The 23,031-nt window shown below is 39.4% G+C and overlaps 2 protein-coding genes, 1 long non-coding RNA gene and 1 pseudogene across 3 annotated transcripts; all 4 read right to left on the bottom strand.

Moving 5' to 3' along the window:
* Nucleotides 1-1,235: 1,235 nt before the first annotated feature.
* On the bottom strand, nucleotides 1,236-2,652 carry LOC112801583 (transcription termination factor MTEF1, chloroplastic-like; annotated as a pseudogene).
* A 2,338-nt stretch (nucleotides 2,653-4,990) lies between these two features.
* Nucleotides 4,991-6,559, bottom strand: LOC112801582 (TATA-binding protein-associated factor BTAF1). Its single transcript, XM_025844396.3, has 5 exons — nucleotides 6,278-6,559; nucleotides 6,143-6,190; nucleotides 5,897-6,042; nucleotides 5,740-5,808; nucleotides 4,991-5,346 (listed from the first exon to the last, which is right to left on the bottom strand). Exons 1-5 carry the CDS (start codon nucleotides 6,306-6,308, stop codon nucleotides 5,170-5,172), a joined length of 471 nt encoding a protein of 156 aa, XP_025700181.1. The 5' UTR covers nucleotides 6,309-6,559; the 3' UTR covers nucleotides 4,991-5,169.
* A 9,642-nt stretch (nucleotides 6,560-16,201) lies between these two features.
* Nucleotides 16,202-16,647, bottom strand: LOC140173114 (ras-related protein Rab7-like). Its single transcript, XM_072195962.1, has 3 exons — nucleotides 16,483-16,647; nucleotides 16,325-16,405; nucleotides 16,202-16,249 (listed from the first exon to the last, which is right to left on the bottom strand). Exons 1-3 carry the CDS (start codon nucleotides 16,645-16,647, stop codon nucleotides 16,202-16,204), a joined length of 294 nt encoding a protein of 97 aa, XP_072052063.1.
* Nucleotides 16,648-17,151: 504 nt separating this feature from the next.
* On the bottom strand, nucleotides 17,152-18,827 carry LOC112801581 (uncharacterized). The gene is made up of 4 exons (XR_003201974.3): nucleotides 18,381-18,827; nucleotides 17,970-17,999; nucleotides 17,480-17,571; nucleotides 17,152-17,266 (listed from the first exon to the last, which is right to left on the bottom strand). It is a non-coding gene; the product is annotated as an uncharacterized lncRNA (long non-coding RNA).
* Between the last annotated feature and the right edge of the window lie 4,204 nt (nucleotides 18,828-23,031).

Raw genomic sequence — 23,031 nt, 5'->3', positions numbered from 1 at the left:
ATAACGATGGCACAATCAATCTAAATCCAAAATCCAAAATTCTCAGTTCCCAAATCACCATTCTCAGTTCCTCATCAGTCGCAAGGATGAATGGAGAGGCGAGCAGAAAGACGATTTTGGCGGCGAGCCGGCGACAGAGACAAAGTAGACGAACCGCGCAGTGGCAAGGAGAGAGACGCGGGTGAGGGAGGAGCCGAGGAGTTCTTACCCTAGAGGTAAGTAACGGCGAGGTGAGCAAAAGCAAGAAACCAAAGAGGTGAGCTGATAAGATGAGCGACGTGAGCGACAACGAGGTGGGCGACACGAGCAACAGCGAGATGTCTGAATAGAGATTTCACAGCAAGGAGAATAGGGTGATTTGCTCTGATAAGGTTTTTCTCAATGAAATTTGGGGGGAGACTTGTGAGAGAAAGAAGGGGGAGGAGAGCGGGTTCTGTAGCTGTTTTTTTCCCCTCAAAACGCCGTCGTTTTAAGAGGAAGTAGCGAACCAGACCTTCAAAAAATCGAGCCAATTCATTCGATTCAACGGTTAACCGCCAGTTCGACCAATTTTTTGACTAGGTATTTGTATAACAGTTTTGGATATCAACCAGACCAGTCAAAAAATCGATTCCGGTTAACTCGGTCGAACTAGCTGAAATATTAGTGTCATCTAAGTACATACAAATGGCTGAAATATTTCACAAACAACCTTCAGCATAGTTTCAGACAGTGAATGCCGGAGAAAATTAAGCAGGTATTATTAACAAAGATTATATCTTTTCTTTCATAATCACCAAGACAATCAAAAAGGCACATATTATAAAGATTATATCATGAGCAAAACTATTAAAAGATACGTTTTCGGCTACAAATGGAGGAAGTGGAAGGAATCCATTTGATCATGGCTCTTCTTATCAAATAACATGCAGCCCTCTTATCTGTATAACACAAAAAGTATGGATTTAAATGACCAAGCTTTCGTTGCACTTTCAACATTTTCTCGAAAATTATGTCCGATGAAGCCATGCCGACCCACTCTCCATCCACCACCATTTGATGAGAAAGCATGCTGTGAACGGTGAAAATTGCATGGTTAGAGAGAATCAAGCTCTCATCAACCTTTGTTGAGTGAGTCCAAGAGTGAAGGGAGAAGAATCTAGAGAAGAAAGTGAGAGAGATGAAACAAGAAAGAAAGGACCAATGAAGAATCTGTTAGGTCAGTTGGAAATGTGAATGAGAGAAAGAACGAATTAGGGAAGATGAAAATTTGTGATTGATTCATCTACTTTTCTGCATTACATGCTTGTCTTACATAATTACACAAGAGCAGCAGTTCTCTAACAATCCAATAAACTGACTGCATTAACTTTCTATATTGAGCTAACACCTAACTAACTCAATCTGCCTAACTAACTTTGCCAGCTGCCAATTCTAACTGACTTATAACTGACTAATACTAACAGCAGCAATGGATCAAATAATAAGTTCAGCTCCCAAAGTCCATTAACTCAGGTTACATGAACAATTCAAAAATCTTTATGTAAACAGGTAAAACGTCATTGATTTATATCACATATGCACATACATTTTATACCTTCATGCTGTTAGTTCATAGAGAAAAAGGATGACACTTCCTTTCTCACCAAGAACCAATTTACAACAACTACCTTCCATCAAGCTTTCTTAACCGGGTATTAATCAGTGTTTCATAGAACCCACCATCATCACCCTTCAATATAAGATGCAACGGTGGTTTCACCCCATTCTCAACCAACACCTTATGCCTTGGCTTAATACTCCCTTCCAAGCCAAATTTAAAATACGGCGGAAACCGCTTCAACTCTGAAACATTTCCATTCATCTCATTCAAAAAGTACTCAACTTTAGGCTTCAAATTCTTCTCTACACTGTAGGTTAACAAAGCAGGGGACCTCACAACCATGCAATTAACCTCCGATTCCGAAGAGCATTTCAAGAACTCGATCTTCGGAACGAGCGTCTCCTCCACGCTCGAAACGAGTAGCACAGTGTTCTGGCACGTGAGGGAAGTCGAACCGGCGAACCCTAATTTCATCAGGAATTTTAGGGTTGGCTTCAATTGCTCCTCCACGCTGCAGATCAAGAGCCTCGGGGTAAGGGATTCCAACGTCGTTGAGGAAGAAATCGAGGATCGGATAGAGGTCCGTGGCGGGGTCTCGGTTGAGAAGCTCAGGGAGCATGTCGAGGATTCTTCCCATTGCTCGACGGATTTGACGGCGGAGAGTGGCGTTGACCGGAGGTTAGGGTTTACTTGGAAAGATTTCTGTGGTTCACTTTGAGATTCTTGAGGTACTGAACTTTTTCCTGGAAAAAAAGGCCACGGTCGGTGGAGGAAGCAGCGGTGTTTGTTTCCCGGGAACATTGGGGTCTGAATTTAAAAGGGTGAGTTTTCAGGATAAAATAAAGGTTTTGGAAGGGTTTTGGGTTCTGAGGGAGCAAGAAGTGAAGCGAGAGTACGATTGTCGTCGTCATGGTGTTGTTGGAGCCTTGGAGGACGATGGATGATGGCGTTAACGGCGCCGTTTGTTTCTATAATCCAATTCCAGGGAATCTGATTAAACGACATGACGTTTTGACTGACCTTGCAATCTGGATTTGTGGGTAGTCGGTAATGGTCTCGTTATTCTTTCTTTTTACTTTTTGGCGTGGTTTTTAGCATTGTCCGGATGCATGAAACGCCCAATTTTAAGAAGCGAAAGTTTTTTTTTTTTTTTTTTTTTGATCTTGAAGAAGCGAAAGTTAAAGAAAATCGATAGTCATTAGTTGGGCTTTAAACAATGTTTTTCTAAGGCTACCAACATATATACGACTATACCCAAGAAAAAATATAAGTAAAAAACCTGTCCATACGGTTATAGCCTCTGCATATTAAGTTGAGTTATAATAAAAATCATATGAAACTTTGAGGCTGCAGCAGCAACCCACCCACTATAGTATATAATGATACGGTTTTTATTTTTTATTTTTTTGTCGTGGTACTACTGTACGTCTAAACCATAATATATATTTGAGATTCTCCAAGATTTTGACTTAAAATTAATTAGTTTTTAAAAAATAGTACTTATTAGGTTTTTTAAAATGATAAACTGTGAACATATATATTCTTCCGTTTATTGATAGTGCGAAATAAAATGAAATTGTTCATATATTTCGTTATTTATAGGAGTGTGCGTCTCGTTGTTTTACATGAGCATAAAAACAATGTAGTTTTACATAGTAAAACATTCATTATCTTTTGAGTTCCTATATAACCTTTATTGACTGTTCTTTATTTACAACGAATCTTACTATAACAGCTGAAGTTTTGTTCCAAAATTTGTTATCTACATAACAATCTTTCATAAATAGATACGTTATAGTAGTTAACAATACATATAAACACCACGTTGATAGAACTGTTAGAGAATCATTAGAATTAATTTAGATCAATTAGTATCGTTTATATTTATATAGCATATATGTATATTAATTATAGGATTCTATACCTTTATTACTTTGATTTAGGCTTAATTACTCTGTTGGTCCCTATAGTTTCGTGAAATTTTCAATTAGGTCCCTATACTTTTTTTCTTTTTAATTGAGTCCCTACACTAGATTTTTTTTTCAATTAAGTCCTTCTTAGTAGTAATTGGCTTAATTTTATAGGACCCAACTAAAAAAAGAATTGGTATAGGGACCTAAATAAAAGGAAAAAAAAGTGTAGCGACCCAATTAAAAAAAATTTTGGTGCAAGAACTCAATTAAAAGGAAAAAAAGTATAGGGACCTAATTGAAAATTTCGCGAAACTATAGGGACCAACAAAGTAATTAAACCTTTGATTTATTTAGCACGTATAAATACCCCTTGTATATTGTACTTTTGATCAGACTGAATAATACACAAAACACTTTCTTTAGTTTGGTCTCTTGTGTCTAACATGGTATCAAGAGCTTAGGTTCCTTTCTTTTCCATGAGAATTCGTTCATAGCCCCGTTGTTTTTTTTCGGCAACTGTTCTTTGGCCTCATTTTTCGTTCCCTTTCGACGCTTTGGTTCGTCACCTCTGTTACTACCGTGTTCGTCTTGTCACCGTGATTCCAACGCAACCAAAATCGCCGCCATCCGCCACCGGACGGGCCGCCTGAAGACACTGCCGCCACCAGGTTCAGCTCCTCTCCAGATTCATCTTGAGCTATCAGATTGGGTCTTCAATCGAACGCTCCGCAGCCACCCACATGTCGCACTGCAACCCTTCAATGTCGACCCGACGACCCGCGTCTCAACCTGACCCGGTCCGCTTGGCTGACCCGTGAGTTTCTTCCTCCATCCATACGCTGCCACGTGTCGCTGACGTGGCCGCTGACATGGCAGATAGTCACTACAAAAAAACTTGGTAATTACAGCGGTTTTTTTGGGTTATTACGGCGGTTTGAACCGCCGTTATTACCTTGAATGGCGGTTAAGAAAAACCGCCTGAATTCTAAGCGCCATTTGGTTATTACGGCGGTTTTTAAAAAACCGCCACAATTCCCATGGTTAAAACGGCGATTTTTTAACATGTTAAAACGGCGGTTCAAAACCGCCGTTATTTCCGGATAAAACGGCGTTTTCTTGGTTGGTTAAAATGGCGGTTCAAAACCGCCGTTATTTCCGGATAAAATGGCAGTTCAAACCGCCGTTATTTCTGGATAAAATGACATTTTTTTAGTTAGTTAAAATGGCAGTTCAAACTGCCGTTATTTCCAGATAAAACGGCATTTTTTAATTGGTTAATACGACGTTTAAAACCGACATTTTTACCGAATTAAAATGACATTTCATATTTTTTAAAACGGCATTCATGAACTACTTTTACTAAATAAAAATGACATCTTTTATCGTTTAAAAAGGCATTTTTAACTATTATTTTTACATTAAACAAATAATTTTTTGTTTAAAATTTCACAATAACAAAAAATCATAACCCATAAACAAAATATTACACAACTCATAAATAAAGTATCAAATATAATATATAATTTTTTAGTATTAGAAATCAAAAGTAATAACTTCTATACAACAAATCATATCCACTAATTATTACTTTGAGAAGTATTAGCATAGGCATGCCAGAAAAAAAAAAAAAGCTCAAAGGATATGAGCTGTGAGCTAAAAAGTTGATTTCTGGCATCATAACATTTCTGATAGCATTAGCATGAGCTTGAAAAAGTAACCCACCAAAATTCCTAGTCTCCAAAGAACTTTCTTTAACTTTCCACTGCTTTTAAGCCTCTTCAAATTCTTTTCGTCCCAAATCAGTAGAGCAGAAGTAATAATTAGTATGAGGAAAGGAAAATAAGACTTTACCTGCAAAACAAAAATGAATGATGGAACCAACCTTTCATTATTTTCTACTTACATCAAGTCATATATATATGGCCCTCCTCAAGAGAAAAAGAAAGGAAAATAAAACAAGTTCAAAAGATCAAACAAAGACATTAGGTATAAATGAGAAGGTGGTGACGAAAAAGGATAAAAGTACAAAACTAATATCAAGAAACAAAGCAATTTAAGAGAATAAAATATTAGGTATAAGGCCAAAAAATTGTTTTATACCTCGCTACACACCCAAATGCTTTGGCCTTTAAACATGGATAAGCATAGCCCAGTTTTTCCATGTGCCAAAAATTAATTTAATTATGAAGAATGAGGAAGCAAGCATCAAACTCCTAATCCTTGATAAAGGAATCACAATTTTACCTGTCTCTCTGTTCCAAGAAATCTAGGCATTAGAAAATCAAAAAGGGACCACAAGTCCATGATGTTATTCTGCACACAAAAAAAAAGAGGTAGTGTGTTTATTTAATTAGTCATGATATGTTTACCTTTAATGAGAACAGAAAATCACCACACTAACCTGTATTGGAGTCCCACTCAATATCAAGTGGTGTTGGGCTTTTAACTGCTTTATAGCAAGTGTAACTTTGGACTTAGCATTCTTGATTATATGCCCTTCATCTAAAATGCAGTAATTCCACAGAAGCTGTCCCAAATAATCGATGTCTTTACGGACAACATCATATAAAATTTCATAAGCTTGAAACGTTTCAAAAAGCTCTAGAATAAGACCCAGAAACATACCATAACATAATAGTCACCTTACCTGCCCTTGTAATGTACTTGAGGCACACCATGACTGCCACCAAGAATTCTGCACAAGCAGAGGGAAAAGATTGAAAAGAAGCAAGGTACACAAACCGAGCTAAGAGAAAATACAGAGGTCAAAACTAGCACTCACTTGTACACTTGCCACTCGTATGGTGGTCCATAATTACATCCTTTACTACTTCTATGCTCAAATTTTAACGCAACCTCGGAACAAAAGTTTAACGTATGGTGGTCCAGTTCTCTCATTCAAATTTCCACCAGAAAGATGTCGACCAACATATACTTGACCAAATCCACCCTTTCCAAGTTTTCTTTCTAATTTATACAAAGGGGAACCAGTAACCACCTACTTGAATCTATGCCAGTGACAAAAAGATTAGTACACAGGTATCAATTAAACAAAAGTATGGTAGGTTCCTGGTGCGCGAAATTGTGAACAATACTTTTTCACAACTCTCATAATCCCTGGTCATGAACCCCAAAAACTTGGTAGCTCAATACCATGGCATTACACAACTTCGCACAACTAACCAGCAAGTGCACTGGGTCGTCCAAGTAATAAACCTTACGCGAGTAAGGGTCGATCCCACGGAGATTGTTAGTATTGAAGCAAGCTATGGTCATCTTGTAAATCTTAGTCAGGCAAACTCAAATAGTAATGGTGATGAACGAAAATAACACAAAGGTAAAGATAGAGATACTTATGTAATTCATTGGTAGGAACTTCAGATAAGCGCATGAAGATGCCTTCCCTTCCGTCTCTCTGCTTTCCTACTGTCTTCATCCAATCCTTCTTACTCCTTTCCATGGCAAGCTTAAGCAACGGTTTCACCGTTGTCAGTGGCTACCTCCCATCCTCTCAGTGAAAGCGATTGCATATGCTCTGTCACAGCATAGCGGAATTCATCTGTCGGTTCTCAATCAGGCCGGAATAGAATCCAGTGATTCTTTTGCGTCTGTCACTAACGCCCCGCCTTCAGGAGTTTGAAGCACGTCACAGTCATTCAGTCATTGAATCCTACTCAGAACACCACAGACAAGGTTAGACCTTCCGGATTCTCTTGAATGCCACCATCAGTTCTCGCCTATACCACGAAGACTCTGATCTCACGGAATGGTTGGCTCGTTTGTCAGACGAGCACTCGGTTGTCAGGCGATCAACCATGCATCGTGCAATCAGGAATCCAAGAGATATTCACTAGAGCCTTGATCGCTTGTAGAACAAGAGTGGTTGTCAGTCACCTTGTTCATGGGTGAGAATGATGATGAGTGTCACGGATCATCACATTCATCAAGTTGAAGAACAAGTGATATCTTAGAACAAGAACAAGCGGAATTGAATGGAAGAACAATAGTAATTGCATTAATACTCGAGGTACAGCAGAGCTCCACACCTTAATCTATGGTGTGTAGAAACTCCACCGTTGAAAATACATAAGCATAAGGTCTATGCATGGCCGAATGGCCAGCCTCCCAATGATCTAAGAACTAGATGTCCAAAGATGAAAATACAATAGAAAAAGATCCTATATATAGAGAACTAGTAGCCTAGGGTTTACAGAGATGCGTAAATGACATAAAAATCCACTTCCGGGCCCACTTGGTGTGTGCTTGGGCTGAGCAATGAAGAAATTTCGTGTAGAGACTCTTCTTGGAGTTAAACGCCAGCTTTTATGCCAGTTTGGGCGTTTAACTCCCATTTTGGTGCCAGTTCCGGCGTTTAACGCTGGGAATTCTGAGGGTGACTTTGAACGCCGGTTTGGGCCATCAAATTTTGGGCAAAGTATGGACTATCATATATTGCTGGAAAGCCCAGGATGTCTACTTTCCAACGCCGTTGAGAGCGCGCCAATTGGGCTTCTGTAGCTCCAGAAAATCCACTTCGAGTGCAGGGAGGTCAGAATCCAACAGCATCTGCAGTCCTTTTCAGTCTCTGGATCAGATTTTTGCTCAGGTCCCTCAATTTCAGCCAGAAAATACCTGAAATCGCAGAAAAACACACAAACTCATAGTAAAGTCCAGAAAAGTGAATTTTAACTAAAAACTAATAAAAATATACTAAAAACTAACTAAATCCTACTAAAAACATACTAAAAACAATGCCAAAAAGGGTACAAATTATCCGCTAATCACAACACCAAACTTAAATTGTTGCTTGTCCTCAAGCAACTGAAAATCAAATAAGATAAAAAGAAGAGAATATACTATAGACTCCAAATTATCAATGAAACATAGCTCCAAATTAGATGAGCGGGACTAGTAGCTTTTTGCCTCCGAACAGTTTTGGCATCTCACTTTATCCTTTGAAATTCAGAATGATTGGCTTCTTTAGGAACTCAGAATCCAGATAGTGTTATTGATTCTCCTAGTTAAGTATGATGATTCTTGAACACAGCTACTTATTGAGTCTTGGCCGTGGCCCAAAGCACTCTGTCTTCCAGTATTACCACCGGATACATACATGCCACAGACACATAATTGGGTGAACCTTTTCAGATTGTGACTCAGCTTTGCTAAAGTCCCCAATTAGAGGTGTCCAGGGTTCTTAAGCACACTCTTTTTGCCTTGGATCACAACTTTATTTCTTTCTTTTTCTTTCTTTTTCTCTTTCTTTTCTTTTTTCATCTCTCTTTTTTTTTTGTATTCACTGCTTTTTCTTGCTTCAAGAATCATTTTTATGATTTTTCAGATCCTCAGTAACATGTCTCCTTTTTCATCATTCTTTCAAGAGCCAACAATTTTAACATTCATGAACAACAAATTCAAAAGACATATGCACTGTTCAAGCATACATTCAGAAAACAAAAAGTATTGTCACCACATCAAACTAATTAAGCTAGTTTTAAAGATGAATTCGAAATCCTGTACTTCTTGTTCTTTTGTGATAAAAACAGTTTTCATTTAAGAAAGGTGATGGATTCATAGGACATTCATAACTTTAAGGCATAGACACTAAGACACTAATGATCATAAGACACAAACATGGACAAACATAAGCATAAAAATTCGAAAAACAAGAAAATAAAGAACAAGGAGATTAAAGAACGGGTCCACCTTAGTGATGGCGGCTCTTTCTTCCTCTTGAAGATCCTATGGAGTGCTTGAGCTCCTCAATGTCTCTTCCTTGTCTTTGTTGCTCCTCTCTCATGATTCTTTGATCTTCTCTAATTTCATGGAGGAGGATGGAATGTTCTTGGTGCTCCACCCTTAGTTGTCCCATGTTGGAACTTAATTCTCCTAGGGAGGTGTTCAGTTGCTCCCAATAGTCTTGTGGAGGAAAGTGCATCCCTTGAGATGAATCTCAGGGATCTCATGATGAGAGGGGTCTCTTGTTTGCTCCATCTTTTTCTTAGTGATGGGCTTGAGGTCATGCCTTCTCAGTTGAACCGGCTTCCCTCTTGAATCTCTCTTTCATTGAACGCCCTCTTCATAAATGTCTATGAGGACTTGGTCCAACCTTTGATCAAAGTTGACCCTTCTTCATGGCCACAACTTCATAGAAGTGGTCTTGATGCACCCTAGAGATGAATCTCTCCATCTCCCATGATTCGGAGGAGGAGGCTTTTGCCTTCCCTTTCCTCTTTCTAGAGGTTTCTCCGGCCTTGGATGCCATAAATGGTTATAGAAAAACAAAAAGCAATGCTTTTACCACACCAAACTTAAAAGGTTTGCTCGTCCTCGAGCAAAAGAAGAAAGAAGAGAGTAGAAGAAGAAGAAATAGAGGAGAGGGAGGTGGCTTTTTGGTTCGGCCTTTATGGGTGGGTTTGGGTGGGAAAGTGGTTTGAATTTTGAATGGTGAGGTAGATGGGGTTTTATGAAGGATGGATGTGAGTGGTGGAGAAAAGATGGGATTTGATAGGTGAAGGGTTTTTTTTTGGGAGAGAGGTGTTGAGGTGATTGGTGAATGGGTGAAGAAGAGAGAGGGTGGTGGGGTTAGTGGGGATCCTGTGGGGTCCACAGATCCTTAGGTGTCAAGGAAAAGTCATCCCTGCAGCAAATGGCATTCAAAAACACGTTTTGAGCCAATTCTGGCGTTAAACGCCGGGCTGGTGCCCATTTCTGGCGTTTAACGCCAGGTTCTTGCCCTTTCCTGGCGTTTAACGCCAGTCTGGTGCCCCTTTCTGGCGTTAAACGCCCAGAATGGTGCCAGACTGGGCGTTAAACGCCCAACTGCTAGCCTCACTGGCGTTTAAACGCCAGTGGGTTCTTCCTCCAGGGTGTGCTGTTTTTCTTCCTGTTTTTCATTCTGTGTTTGCTTTTTCAATTGATTTTGTGACTTCTCATGATCATCAACCTACAAAAAAAACATAAAATAACAAAAGAAAATAGATAAAATATAACATTGGGTTGCCTCCCAACAAGCGCTTCTTTAATGTCAGTAGCTTGACAGATGGCTCTCATGGAGCCTCACATTTTCTCAGAGCAATGATGGAACCTCCCAACACCAAACTTAGAGTTTGAATGTGGGGGTTCAACACCAAACTTAGAGTTTGGTTGTGGCTTCCCAACACCAAACTTAGAGTTTGACTGTGGGGGCTCTGTTTGACTCTGATTTGAGAGAAGCTCTTCATGCTTCCTCTCCATGGTGACAGAGGGATATCCTTGAGCCTTAAACACAAAGGATTCTTCATTCACTTGAATGATCAGTTCACCTCTATCAACATCAATCACAGCCTTTGCTGTGGCTAGGAAGGGTCTGCCAAGGATGATGGATTCATCCATGCACTTCCCAGTCTCTAGGACTATGAAATCAGCAGGGATGTAATGGTCTTCAATCTTCACCAAAACATCCTCTACAAGTCCATGAGCTTGTTTTCTTGAGTTGTCTGCCATCTCTAATGAGATTCTTGCAGCTTGCACCTCAAAGATCCCTAGCTTCTCCATTACAGAGAGAGGCATGAGGTTTACACTTGACCCTAAGTCACACATAGCCTTCTTGAAGGTCATGGTGCCTATGGTACAAGGTATTGAAAACTTCCCAGGATCTTGTCTCTTTTGAGGCAGTTTCTGCCTAGACAAGTCATTCAGTTCTTTGGTGAGCAAAGGGGATTCATCCTCCCAAGTCTCATTTCCAAATAACTTGTCATTCAGCTTCATGATTGCTCCAAGGTATTTGGCAACTTGCTCTTCAGTGACATACTCATCCTCTTCAGAGGAAGAATACTCATCAGAGCTCATGAATGGCAGAAGTAAGTCCAATGGAATCTCTATGGTCTCAGTTTGAGCCTCAGATTCCCATGGTTCCTCATTGGGGAACTCATTGGAGGCCAGTGGACGTCCAGTGAGGTCTTCCTCAGTGGCGTTCACTGCCTCTTCTTCCTCCCAGAATTCGGCCATGTTGATGGCCTTGCACTCTCCTTTTGGATTTTCTTCTGTATTGCTTGGGGGAGTACTAGGAGGGAGTTCAGTAATTTTCTTGCTCAGCTGACCCACTTGTCCTTCCAAATTCCTAATGGAGGACCTAGTTTTAGTCATGAAACTTTGAGTGGTTTTGATTAGATCAGAGACCATGGTTGCTAAGTCAGAGGTATTCTGCTTAGAACTCTCTGTCTGTTGCTGAGAAGATGATGGAAAAGGCTTGCTATTGCTAAACCTGTTTCTTCCACCATTATTGTTATTGAAACCTTGTTGAGGTCTCTGTTGATCCTTCCATGAAAGATTTGGATGATTCCTCCATGAAGGATTGTAGGTGTTTCCATAGGGTTCTCCCATGTAATTCACCTCTTCTATTGAAGGGTTCTCAGGATCATAAGCTTCTTCCTCAGATGAAGCTTCCTTAGTACTGCTTGGTGCATTTTGCATTCCAGACAGACTTTGAGAAATCATATTGACTTGTTGAGTCAATATTTTGTTCTGAGCCAATATGACATTCAGAGTGTCAATCTCAAGAACTCCTTTCTTCTGACTAGTCCCATTGTTCACAGGATTTCTTTAAGTAGTGTACATGAATTGGTTATTTGCAACCATTTCAATCAGTTCTTGAGCTTCTGCAGGCGTCTTCATCAAATGAAGAGAGCCTCCAGAAGAGCTATCCAAAGACATCTTGGACAGTTCAGAGAGACCATCATAGAAAATACCTATGATGCTCCATTCAGAAAGCATGTCAGTGGGACACTTTCTGATTAATTGTTTGTATCTTTCCCAAGCTTCATAAAGGGATTCTCCTTCCTTCTGTCTGAAGGTTTGGACTTCCACTCTAAGCTTACTCAATTTTTGAGGTGGAAAGAACTTTGCCAAGAAGGCATTGACTAGCTTTTCCCAAGAGTCCAGGCTTTCTTTAGGTTGAGAGTCCAACCATGTTCTAGCTCTGTCTCTTACAGCAAAAGGGAATAGCATTAGTCTGTAGACCTCAGGGTCAACCCCATTAGTCTTAACAGTGTCACAGATTTGCAAGAACTCAGCTAAAAACTGATGAGGATCTTCCAATGGAAGTCCATGAAACTTGCAATTCTATTGCATTAGAGAAACTAATTGAGGCTTAAGCTCAAAGTTGTTTGCTCCAATGGCAGGGATAGAGATGCTTCTCCCATGGAAGTCGGGAGTAGGTGCAGTAAAGTCAGCCAGCACCTTCCTTGCATTGTTGGCATTGTTGTTTTCGGCTTCCATGTGTTCTTCTTCTTTGAAGAATTCGGTCAGGTCCTCTAAAGAGAGTTGTGCTTTGGCTTCTCTTAGCTTTCTCTTCAAGGTCCTTTCAGGTTCAGGATCAGCCTCAACAAGAATGCTTTTGTCTTTGCTCCTGCTCATAAGAAAGAGAAGAGAACAAGAAAATGTGGAATCCTCTATGTCACAGTATAGAGATTCCTTGAAGTGTCAGAGGAAAAGAAGAGTAGAAGACAGAAGTAGAAAATTCGAACTTATCAAAGAAGATGGAGTTCCAATTTTGCATTAAGGGATAGTGTTAGTCCATAAATAGAAGGATGTGAGAAGAAGGGAAGTGATTTTCGAAAATTAAGTGAAAAAAATTTTGAAAACATTTTTGAAAAACATTACTTAATTTTCGAAAATGAAAGTGGAAAAGAAATAAAGTGATTTTTGAAAAAGATTTGAAATTAGAAATCAAAGAGATTTGATTGAAAACTATTTTGAAAACGATGTGGTTAAGAAGATATGATTGGTTTTAAAAAAAATGTGATTGAGAAGATATGATTTGAAAAACATTTTAAAAAGATTTGATTTTGAAAATTAAAAACTTGACTAACAAGAAAAGATATGATCCAAACATTAAACCTTTCTCAACAGAAAAGGTAACATACTTGAAATGTTGAATCAAATCATTAATTGATAGTAAGTATTTTTTTTAAAAATAGAAAGAAATTGATTTTGAAAAAGATTTGATTGAAAAATTGATTTGAAAAAGATTTGATTTTGAAAAGCTTTGAAAACTTGAAAAAAATTGCATTGAAAAATAGAATCTTCCCCCTTGTGCCATCCTGGCGTTAAACGCCCAGAATGGTGCACATTCTGGCGTTTAACGCCCAAAATGCTACCCTTTTGGGCGTTAAACGCCCAACCAGGTACCCTGGCTGGCGTTTAAACGCCAGTGTGTCCTTCTTCACTGGGCGTTTTGAACGCCCAGCTTTTTCTGTGCAATTCCTCTGCTGTATGTTCTGAATCTTCAATTCTCTGTATTATTGACTTGAAAAGACACAAATTAAAAATATTTTTGGATTTTTAATAATAAGGAATAATCAAAATGCAACTAAAATCAAAGAACAATGCATGCAAGATACCAAACTTAGCAGTTTGTATACTACTGACACTAACAACATGAGAATGCATATGAGACACACAAAACACTCAAGTCAATAGAATTCAAAGATCAGAGCACGAAAATCATCAAGAATTACTTGAAGATCCTTAAGACACATGAATGAATGCATGCAATTGACACCAAACTTAACATGAGACACTAGACTCAAACAAGAAATTTTTGGATTTTATGATTTTTTTGATTTTTTTTTTCGAAAATTAAGTGGAAAAAGGTATCAAAATTCTTAATGAGAATTCCAGGAATCATACAATGTTAGTCTAAAGCTTCAGTCTAAAGGAATTAGACATGGTCACCAAGCTTTAGCAGAACATTGCATTCAAGAGCTAAATTGATGAAGATCAATCAGCTTTGGTGATGATAAGAACATCACCTTGAAACACTAGAATTCTTTCTTAAGAACTCTGAAGAAAAAAAATACCTAATCTAAGCAACAAGATGAACCGTCAGTTGTCCAAACTGAACAATCCCTGGCAATAACGCCACTAACTTGGTGTTGTTGCCGGATCTTGGCACTGATGTTACCACAAGCTTGCTCAAAACTTGAACAATCCCCGGCAACGGCGCCAAAAACTTGGTGCGCAAAATTGTGAACAATACTTTTTCACAACTCTCATAATCCCTGGTCATGAACCCCAAAAACTTGGTAGCTCAATACCATGGCATTACACAACTTCGCACAACTAACCAGCAAGTGCACTGGGTCGTCCAAGTAATAAACCTTACGCGAGTAAGGGTCGATCCCACGGAGATTGTTAGTATTGAAGCAAGCTATGGTCATCTTGTAAATCTTAGTCAGGCAAACTCAAATAGTAATGGTGATGAACGAAAATAACACAATGGTAAAGATAGAGATACTTATGTAATTCATTGGTAGGAACTTCAGATAAGCGCATGAAGATGCTTTCCCTTCCGTCTCTCTGCTTTCCTACTGTCTTCATCCAATCCTTCTTACTCCTTTCCATGGCAAGCTTAAGCAAGGGTTTCACCGTTGTCAGTGGCTACCTCCCATCCTCTCAGTGAAAGCGATTGCATATGCTCTGTCACAGCATAGCGGAATTCATCTGTCGGTTCTCAATCAGGCCGGAATAGAATCCAGTGATTCTTTTGCGTCTGTCACTAACGCCCCGCCTTCAGGAGTTTGAAGCACGTCACAGTCATTCAGTCATTGAATCCTACTCAGAACACCACAGACAAGGTTAAACCTTCCGGATTCTCTTGAATGCCGCCATCAGTTCTCGCCTATACCACGAAGACTCTGATCTCACGGAATGGTTGGCTCGTTTGTCAGACGAGCACTCGGTTGTCAGGCGATCAACCATGCATCGTGCAATCAGGAATCCAAGAGATATTCACTAGAGCCTTGATCGCTTGTAGAACAAGAGTGGTTGTCAGTCACCTTGTTCATGGGTGAGAATGATGATGAGTGTCACGGATCATCACATTCATCAAGTTGAAGAACAAGTGATATCTTAGAACAAGAACAAGCGGAATTGAATGGAAGAACAATAGTAATTGCATTAATACTCGAGGTACAGCAGAGCTCCACACCTTAATCTATGGTGTGTAGAAACTCCACCGTTGAAAATACATAAGCATAAGGTCTAGGCATGGCCGAATGGCCAGCCTCCCAATGATCTAAGAACTAGATGTCCAAAGATGAAAATACAATAGAAAAAGATCCTATATATAGAGAACTAGTAGCCTAGGGTTTACAGAGATGCGTAAATGACATAAAAATCCACTTCCGGGCCCACTTGGTGTGTGCTTGGGCTGAGCAATGAAGAAATTTCGTGTAGAGACTCTTCTTGGAGTTAAACGCCAGCTTTTATGCCAGTTTGGGCGTTTAACTCCCATTTTGGTGCCAGTTCCGGCGTTTAACGCTGGGAATTCTGAGGGTGACTTTGAACGCCGGTTTGGGCCATCAAAGTTTGGGCAAAGTATGGACTATCATATATTGCTGGAAAGCCCAGGATGTCTAATTTCCAACGCCGTTGAGAGCGCGCCAATTGGGCTTCTGTAGCTCCAGAAAATCTACTTCGAGTGCAGGGAGGTCAGAATCCAGCAGCATCTGCAGTCCTTTTCAGTCTCTGGATCAGATTTTTGCTCAGGTCCCTCAATTTCAGCCAGAAAATACCTGAAATCACAGAAAAACACACAAACTCATAGTAAAGTCCAGAAAAGTGAATTTTAACTAAAAACTAATAAAAATATACTAAAAACTAACTAAATCCTACTAAAAACATACTAAAAACAATGCCAAAAAGGGTACAAATTATCCGCTCATCAGTTCCCTCTAGAAGCACACCATTCCCTAGCTTTCTTCTCAGTCACCTGCAACAAGTTGAATGAGATTTCAACTTCAAAACTATGCATATTAATCTCAAAGGCCCAAACTCTTTTTAATACCTTTCTACTGTTCCCACCATCTACATCAACCTTGTTCCCAAGTAACACAAAGGGAAATGCTTCATGATCATTCAAATCTGCCTGAGGCCAAACACCAAAACATATAAGATATAATCTTCATGTATTGCTCATTTAGAAAGGTGCTAAATAGTACACACCTGCTTAATGAACTCATCATGCCAATTGTTTAGTGTGTCAAATGTGTTGTGTGCATTTACATCATACACCAAAACACAACAATCTGCACCTCTATAAAATGCAGCACCTAAACTATTGAACCTTTCTTGTCCTGTTGTATCCCAAATCTGCCAAAAGAGTCTCATTTATTGTTTTGACCAAAATAAGAATGTGTTAGTTAAAAGTAAAGTTATCAGATAACTTAAAATTACTTACATGTAAAGTGACGAGTCATCTACTTGTAGCTCCTTTGTAAAGTAGATTACATAATTGGTTTAGGTAGAAAACCTGAAAATTTGATCCTCACGAAGATACTGCTTGAGCGATTTTGTTAAAGCAGCTGAAGATTCTGAGTCTCGACCAAAAGGCTTCTCAACAATGACTCTTGTCCAACCATTACCAGAAGATGCTGATGAACTGGCACATTTTACAGCATCTATGAATATGTTTGGAGGAATTGATAGATAGAACAGGCGATTAGAAGATTTCCCATTATACAAGCAAAAACCATATGGCTAAATTAAGATCAGAAAGAAAAGCTTAGAAGAGCATACATAGAATGAAAAGAAAAGGATAAGTTCATGCATCCTTCATATGTTGATCTTGAGTTCTTGACACAAACTAAAATGATGCGCCATAATTAAAATTACCTCATGTTCCTTAAGCTTCTTGTCCAGTGCTGCAAAGTTTTCCTGAGAGTCATACTGACCAGAATGGTAGAAGCATCTCTTAAGAAATTCATCCATCTTTTCACCGCAGTTCTCTCTGAAAATCAATAGAATAAGTTTTCATACATTAAACATGTTTCTTAAGCATGACAAATAAGGAAATCCCAATGGAAAATTTATTCTCCATTATGAACTAGTTGACAACTGAAGATGATCATAATCACACTGCAATGGAAAAAACATTAGTTGATAACATAAAGTAAACTTTTAAATAACCAAAATAACCTCTTAAGAAGATCATATTTATCACCTGGATAACCGGAGAATCAGGTTCCAGTTCTGTCATAAAAGCATTGATAAGGGCAGAATTTAGTTGAAGCATTTCATCGAGCAGGTTGTGTGCTAGTAAAATAAAAATGAATTTTAATGCAAACAAAATTTAAAGCTTTCAACAAAACAATCCACCACATAGTAAGATATAAAGCATGAGCTTTCATATTAAGAATCAATGAAAAATTGAAAATTACAAGCAACATTAGAAGTACCAAATTATATCAAATCAAATGAAATAAAAGAAAAAGAACATAATCATTATTAGAAGTGAACGGTTGAATAGCAAAATTGAACATTTATAATGTAAGAATGGAAACAAATCAATAATCATGGATTCACTTTTTCTTTTCTTTTTTTGGAAGAATTAAAGCAAATTTGATATGGATAGACAAGAATACTCACAGTTAATGTTGCCATAAATGAACCAAAGAATAACAAATTAAGAAGAAAATTGATGCTTCACTCACCAGGGCTTTCTCCCATAAATTTTCTGCCAACTTCATGAACAAATAGAACAAATTATCAAGAATTTAAAGAATGTACTTTACAATTTACATCTGAAAAGAATTCGATTGTTAACCACCAATTTAGAAGCACAATAGAAGCTGATATACAAAAGTACCAATTTAGATACATTAACCATCACACACACATAAAAACAAACACATGGTGCTCAACACACAATAAGCTACAATTCCTGTCTCTCAAAACCCTAACAATCATACAATTAAGATGTCATGCTTAACCTTAATTATTAATCAAATTGAACCAGCAACACAAGAACAAATATTAATTAATTATATTGTTATACCGCAAAAATAAAATAAAAAATTAAGGAAGGGACAAGAGAAAGGATGAGAGAGATCTATAGTACTTACAGAAAAACAGAGGAAGCAGGGGAGAGTTGTGCTTGTTCTGTTTGTGATGGCTTGGATTTACAGATCTTCAATAGAGAGATGTCATCGAAGAAGACGCTGAGGGAGGCGCTGAGGATTTTGGCAAAGAAGGCGCAGAGCTAGGATGGAAAGGAGAGGAAGTTGGAGGTGACATCACCGGAGGAGATTACCATGGGAAGAGATGTGGCCAAAGGAGGTCGTCGCCGGAGGAGATGTCACCGGAGAAGATCCGGGATCTGAAAAGAGATCCGCTATCGTCGTACAATGGGGAAGCAAGGTGTGTGGCTTGGAACCTTTGATTCTGTTGAAGAGGAAGCGATGGTGGAGGGTGAAAGTGGCGGTAGCGATGGATTGAGCACGAGGACGAGGGAGAGATAGAAGGGAGATTGAGCGAGCCATCGTGTGTATATGTACAGTGTTTCAGTTAGGGATTGCACTTTTTGCTGCCACAGACAGAAAGGATAAATTCTATCGAAACTATACCCGTTCTGGGCACCTCTTCCCCGAGTGTCCTTCTGTTGAATGTCACGCATGCCTCTAGAAAGGTCATATTAGCTACCATTATTCACAGCTGTTCTGCCGTTACTACAAGCTCTCGGACATTTAATTACTGCCTGTCCTACTCGCCCACCACATCCTGATCCACTCAACCGATTTCGTGTCTCTCTATCTCATATTGCATCTCTTCTTCAGCGTCTTCTCTCCGTTTCTGGTAATACTCCTGCTGCTTTTTCGACCGCTCCAGGTAATTCTAAATGGTACTTTGACTTGGGTTGCTTTAATCACATGTCTCCGTTGCTTAATATTTTCTCGTCCATGTCTACCACTACAAATGTACCTTCTATCAATACTGCAAATGGCTCCCTCTTGCACGCAACACACAAGGGTTCTATATCCCAGTTAACTCTTAATCTTTCTGATACTTATTATATTCCCAAATTAATCTTTAATCTTATTTCTGTTGGTCAACTTGTTGATCTGGGTTTTGAGGTCACTTTTTCTGTTTTTGGTTGTCGTGTACAGGATCCTCGGACGAGACAAATCATCGGGACTGGACGAAAGGTCGGAAGGTTGTTTGAACTCGAGAATCTTCATGTTCCTCCTGTACCAAATCTCTGTGCTGCTTCTTCTCCCTTTACCTTTCACTTATGGCATCAACGTCTTGCCCACACCTCCTTAGGAAAACTGCGTCCTCTTGTGTCTCAGGGTGTTTTAGGTCAGGTTCCAAATGAATCGTTTGATTGCATTTCTTGCCAAGCTGCGAAACAACCTTCTTTATCTTTTCACAATAATTCATCTCTTGCTTTCTCTCCTTTTGATCTCATTCACTCTGATGTTTAGGGCCCCGCTCCCACTGCCTCTATGGGCGGAGCTCGATACTTTGTCGTTTTCATTGATTGTTATTCCCGTTTTACTTGGATTTATTTGATGACTAATCGCCATGAGTTACCTCAGATCTATATCAACTTTGCTACTATGATTAAAACTCAATTTTCCAAGGTCATTAAGGTTTTTTGATGTGATATGGAATACCGTGATTCTCAACTCTTAACCTTTCTTGCAAAACAGGGTACTTTGTCTGAGTTTTTTTGTCCTCGTACGTCTCAACAAAATGGTAGAGCTGAATGCAAACACCATCACATTCTTGACTCCGTCCGTGCAATGCTTCTTTCTTCTTTGTGTCCTGAGCGTACTTGGAGTGAAGCTGTTCTTACTGTTGTTCATGTTATCAATAGACTCCCTTCTTCTGTTCTTGGTAATGTTACTCCCTTTGAGCGTCTTTATCATACCTCCCCAGATTATAGTTCTCTTCAAGTTTTTGGTTGTGTATGTTTTGTTCTTCTTCAGTCTCATGAATATAGTAAACTTGAGCCTCGGGCTCGTATGTGTTGTTTCCTTGGTTATGGCACTGCACACAAGGGTCATCATTGTTGGGATCCTCTCTCTAAACGTATTCATATATCTCGTCATTTTGTCTTCTGGGAGCATCACATGTTTTCTCGGTTCTCATCCTTTGAGTTCATTCCTACTACTCAGTCACCTTTGTTTACTAACCCCAATGTTGATCTTTTTTCTAGTGATGATTCTACAGATTCTATCTCGAGTGACCCTCTACAGCCTCCTGTTCTTCCGCCTTCTCCATCTCCCGATGATTCCAGACCGGACGATGATCTTGCTCCTATCGCCATGCCTCCTCCTCCTGCTCGTTCTTCTAGGGTAAGGAATCCATCTCCTCATCTTCTTGATTATCATTGCTTTTCTACTATCCTTTATCAACATGAACCTAAGTCATTTAGAGAAGCCTCCACAAACCCATATTGGCAACAAGCAATGCAGGAAAAAATACAGGCACTTGAAAAAGCACACACTTGGGATTTGGTTGATCCTCCTTCTGATCAGGAAGTTGTGGGCAGTAGATGGGTATACAAGATCAAGACTCGCTCTGATGGCTCTATTAACCATTATAAGGCCCGCTTGGTTGCTCAAGATTGTACGCAAGAGTATGGTATTGATTATAAAGAGACTTTTGCTCCTGTCGCTCGTCTTACGTCTGTTAGAGCTCTTCTTGCCATTGCCGCGGTTAAAAAATGGTCTCTCAGTCAGATGGATGTGAAGAATGCATTTCTTAATAGATATTTAAAAAATAAAGTCTATATGAAACTACCTCCGGGATATCCTTGTCCTTCTAGTAAGATTTGTCTCCTTCACAAGGCACTTTATGGACTTAAGCAAGCTCCCCGTGAATGGTTTGACAAGTTCAGCACTACCATATGCAGTCTTGGTTTTACTTCTAGCCCTCATGAGAATGCCCTCTTCATTCGTAAAAGCGAACGTGGAGTTATTCTTCTAATTTTGTATGTTGATGACATGATCATTACTGGAGATGATGCTGATGGTATCTCTGATCTCAAAACCTCACTTCACCGTACTTTTGAGATGAAAGATCTTGGTTCTCTCAACTATTTTCTTGGTCTCGAGGTCATCTCCATCGATGATGGCATCTACCTCTCTCATGCTAAGTATGCTTCAGATCTTCTTACTCGTGCTAGGATTACAGATAGTCGGACTGAGTCTACTCCTCTTGAGCCTAATGTTCGATTTACCCCTATGGATGGCACTGTTTTGGATAATCCAACTCTCTATCGACAGTTAGTTGGAGGTCTCATCTACTTGACTGTCACTCGACCAGACATCGCCTATCGGCAGTTCTTTCTCTCCTTTTGATCTCATTCACTCTGATGTTTGGGGCCCCGCTCCCACTGCCTCTATGGGCGGAGCTCGATACTTTGTCATTTTCATTGATTGTTATTCTCGTTTTACTTGGGTTTATTTGATGACTAATCGCCATGAGTTACCTCAGATCTATATCAACTTTGCTACTATGATTAAAACTCAGTTTTCCAAGGTCATTAAGGTTTTTTGATGTGATAATGCTATGGAATACCGTGATTCTCAACTCTTAACCTTTCTTGCAAAACAGGGTACTTTGTCTGAGTTTTTTTGTCCTCGTACGTCTCAACAAAATGGTAGAGCTGAATGCAAACACCATCACATTCTTGACTCCGTCCGTGCAATGCTTCTTTCTTCTTTGTGTCCTGAGCGTACTTGGAGTGAAGCTGTTCTTACTGTTGTTCATGTTATCAATAGACTCCCTTCTTCTGTTCTTGGTAATGTTACTCCCTTTGAGCGTCTTTATCATACCTCCCCAGATTATAGTTCTCTTCAAGTTTTTGGTTGTGTATGTTTTGTTCTTCTTCAGTCTCATGAATATAGTAAACTTGAGCCTCGGGCTCGTATGTGTTGTTTCCTTGGTTATGGCACTGCACACAAGGGTCATCATTGTTGGGATCCTCTCTCTAAACGTATTCGTATATCTCGTCATTTTGTCTTCTGGGAGCATCACATGTTTTCTCGGTTCTCATCCTTTGAGTTCATTCCTACTACTCAGTCACCTTTGTTTACTAACCCCCAATGTTGATCGTTTTTCTAGTGATGATTCTACAGATTCTATCTTGAGTGACCCTCTACAGCCTCCTGTTCTTCCGCCTTCTCCATCTCCCGATGATTCCAGACCGGACGATGATCTTGCTCCTATCGCCATGCCTCCTCCTCCTGCTCGTTCTTCTAGGGTAAGGAATCCATCTCCTCATCTTCTTGGTTATCATTGCTTTTTTACTATCCTTTATCAACATGAACCTAAGTCATTTAGAGAAGCCTCCACAAACCCATATTGGCAACAAGCAATGCAGGAAAAAATACAGGCACTTGAAAAAGCACACACTTGGGATTTGGTTGATCCTCCTTCTGATCAGGATGTTGTGGGCAGTAGATGGGTATACAAGATTAAGACTCGCTCTGATGGCTCTATTGACCGTTATAAGGCCCACTTGGTTGCTCAAGGTTGTACGCAAGAGTATGGTATTGATTATAAAGAGACTTTTGCTCCTGTCGCTCGTCTTATGTCTGTTAGAGCTCTTCTTGCCATTGCCGCGGTTAAAAAATGGTCTCTCAGTCAGATGGATGTGAAGAATGCATTTCTTAATAGAGATTTAAAAAATAAAGTCTATATGAAACTACCTCCGGGATATCCTTGTCCTTCTAGTAAGATTTGTCTCCTTCACAAGGCACTTTA

Source organism: Arachis hypogaea, chromosome 5 (genome assembly GCF_003086295.3).
Source record: "Arachis hypogaea cultivar Tifrunner chromosome 5, arahy.Tifrunner.gnm2.J5K5, whole genome shotgun sequence".
NCBI classification, from domain to species: domain Eukaryota; kingdom Viridiplantae; phylum Streptophyta; class Magnoliopsida; order Fabales; family Fabaceae; genus Arachis; species Arachis hypogaea.
The sequence above is the reverse complement of the archived record's forward strand: the minus strand, read 5'-3'. Positions and strand labels throughout refer to the sequence as shown.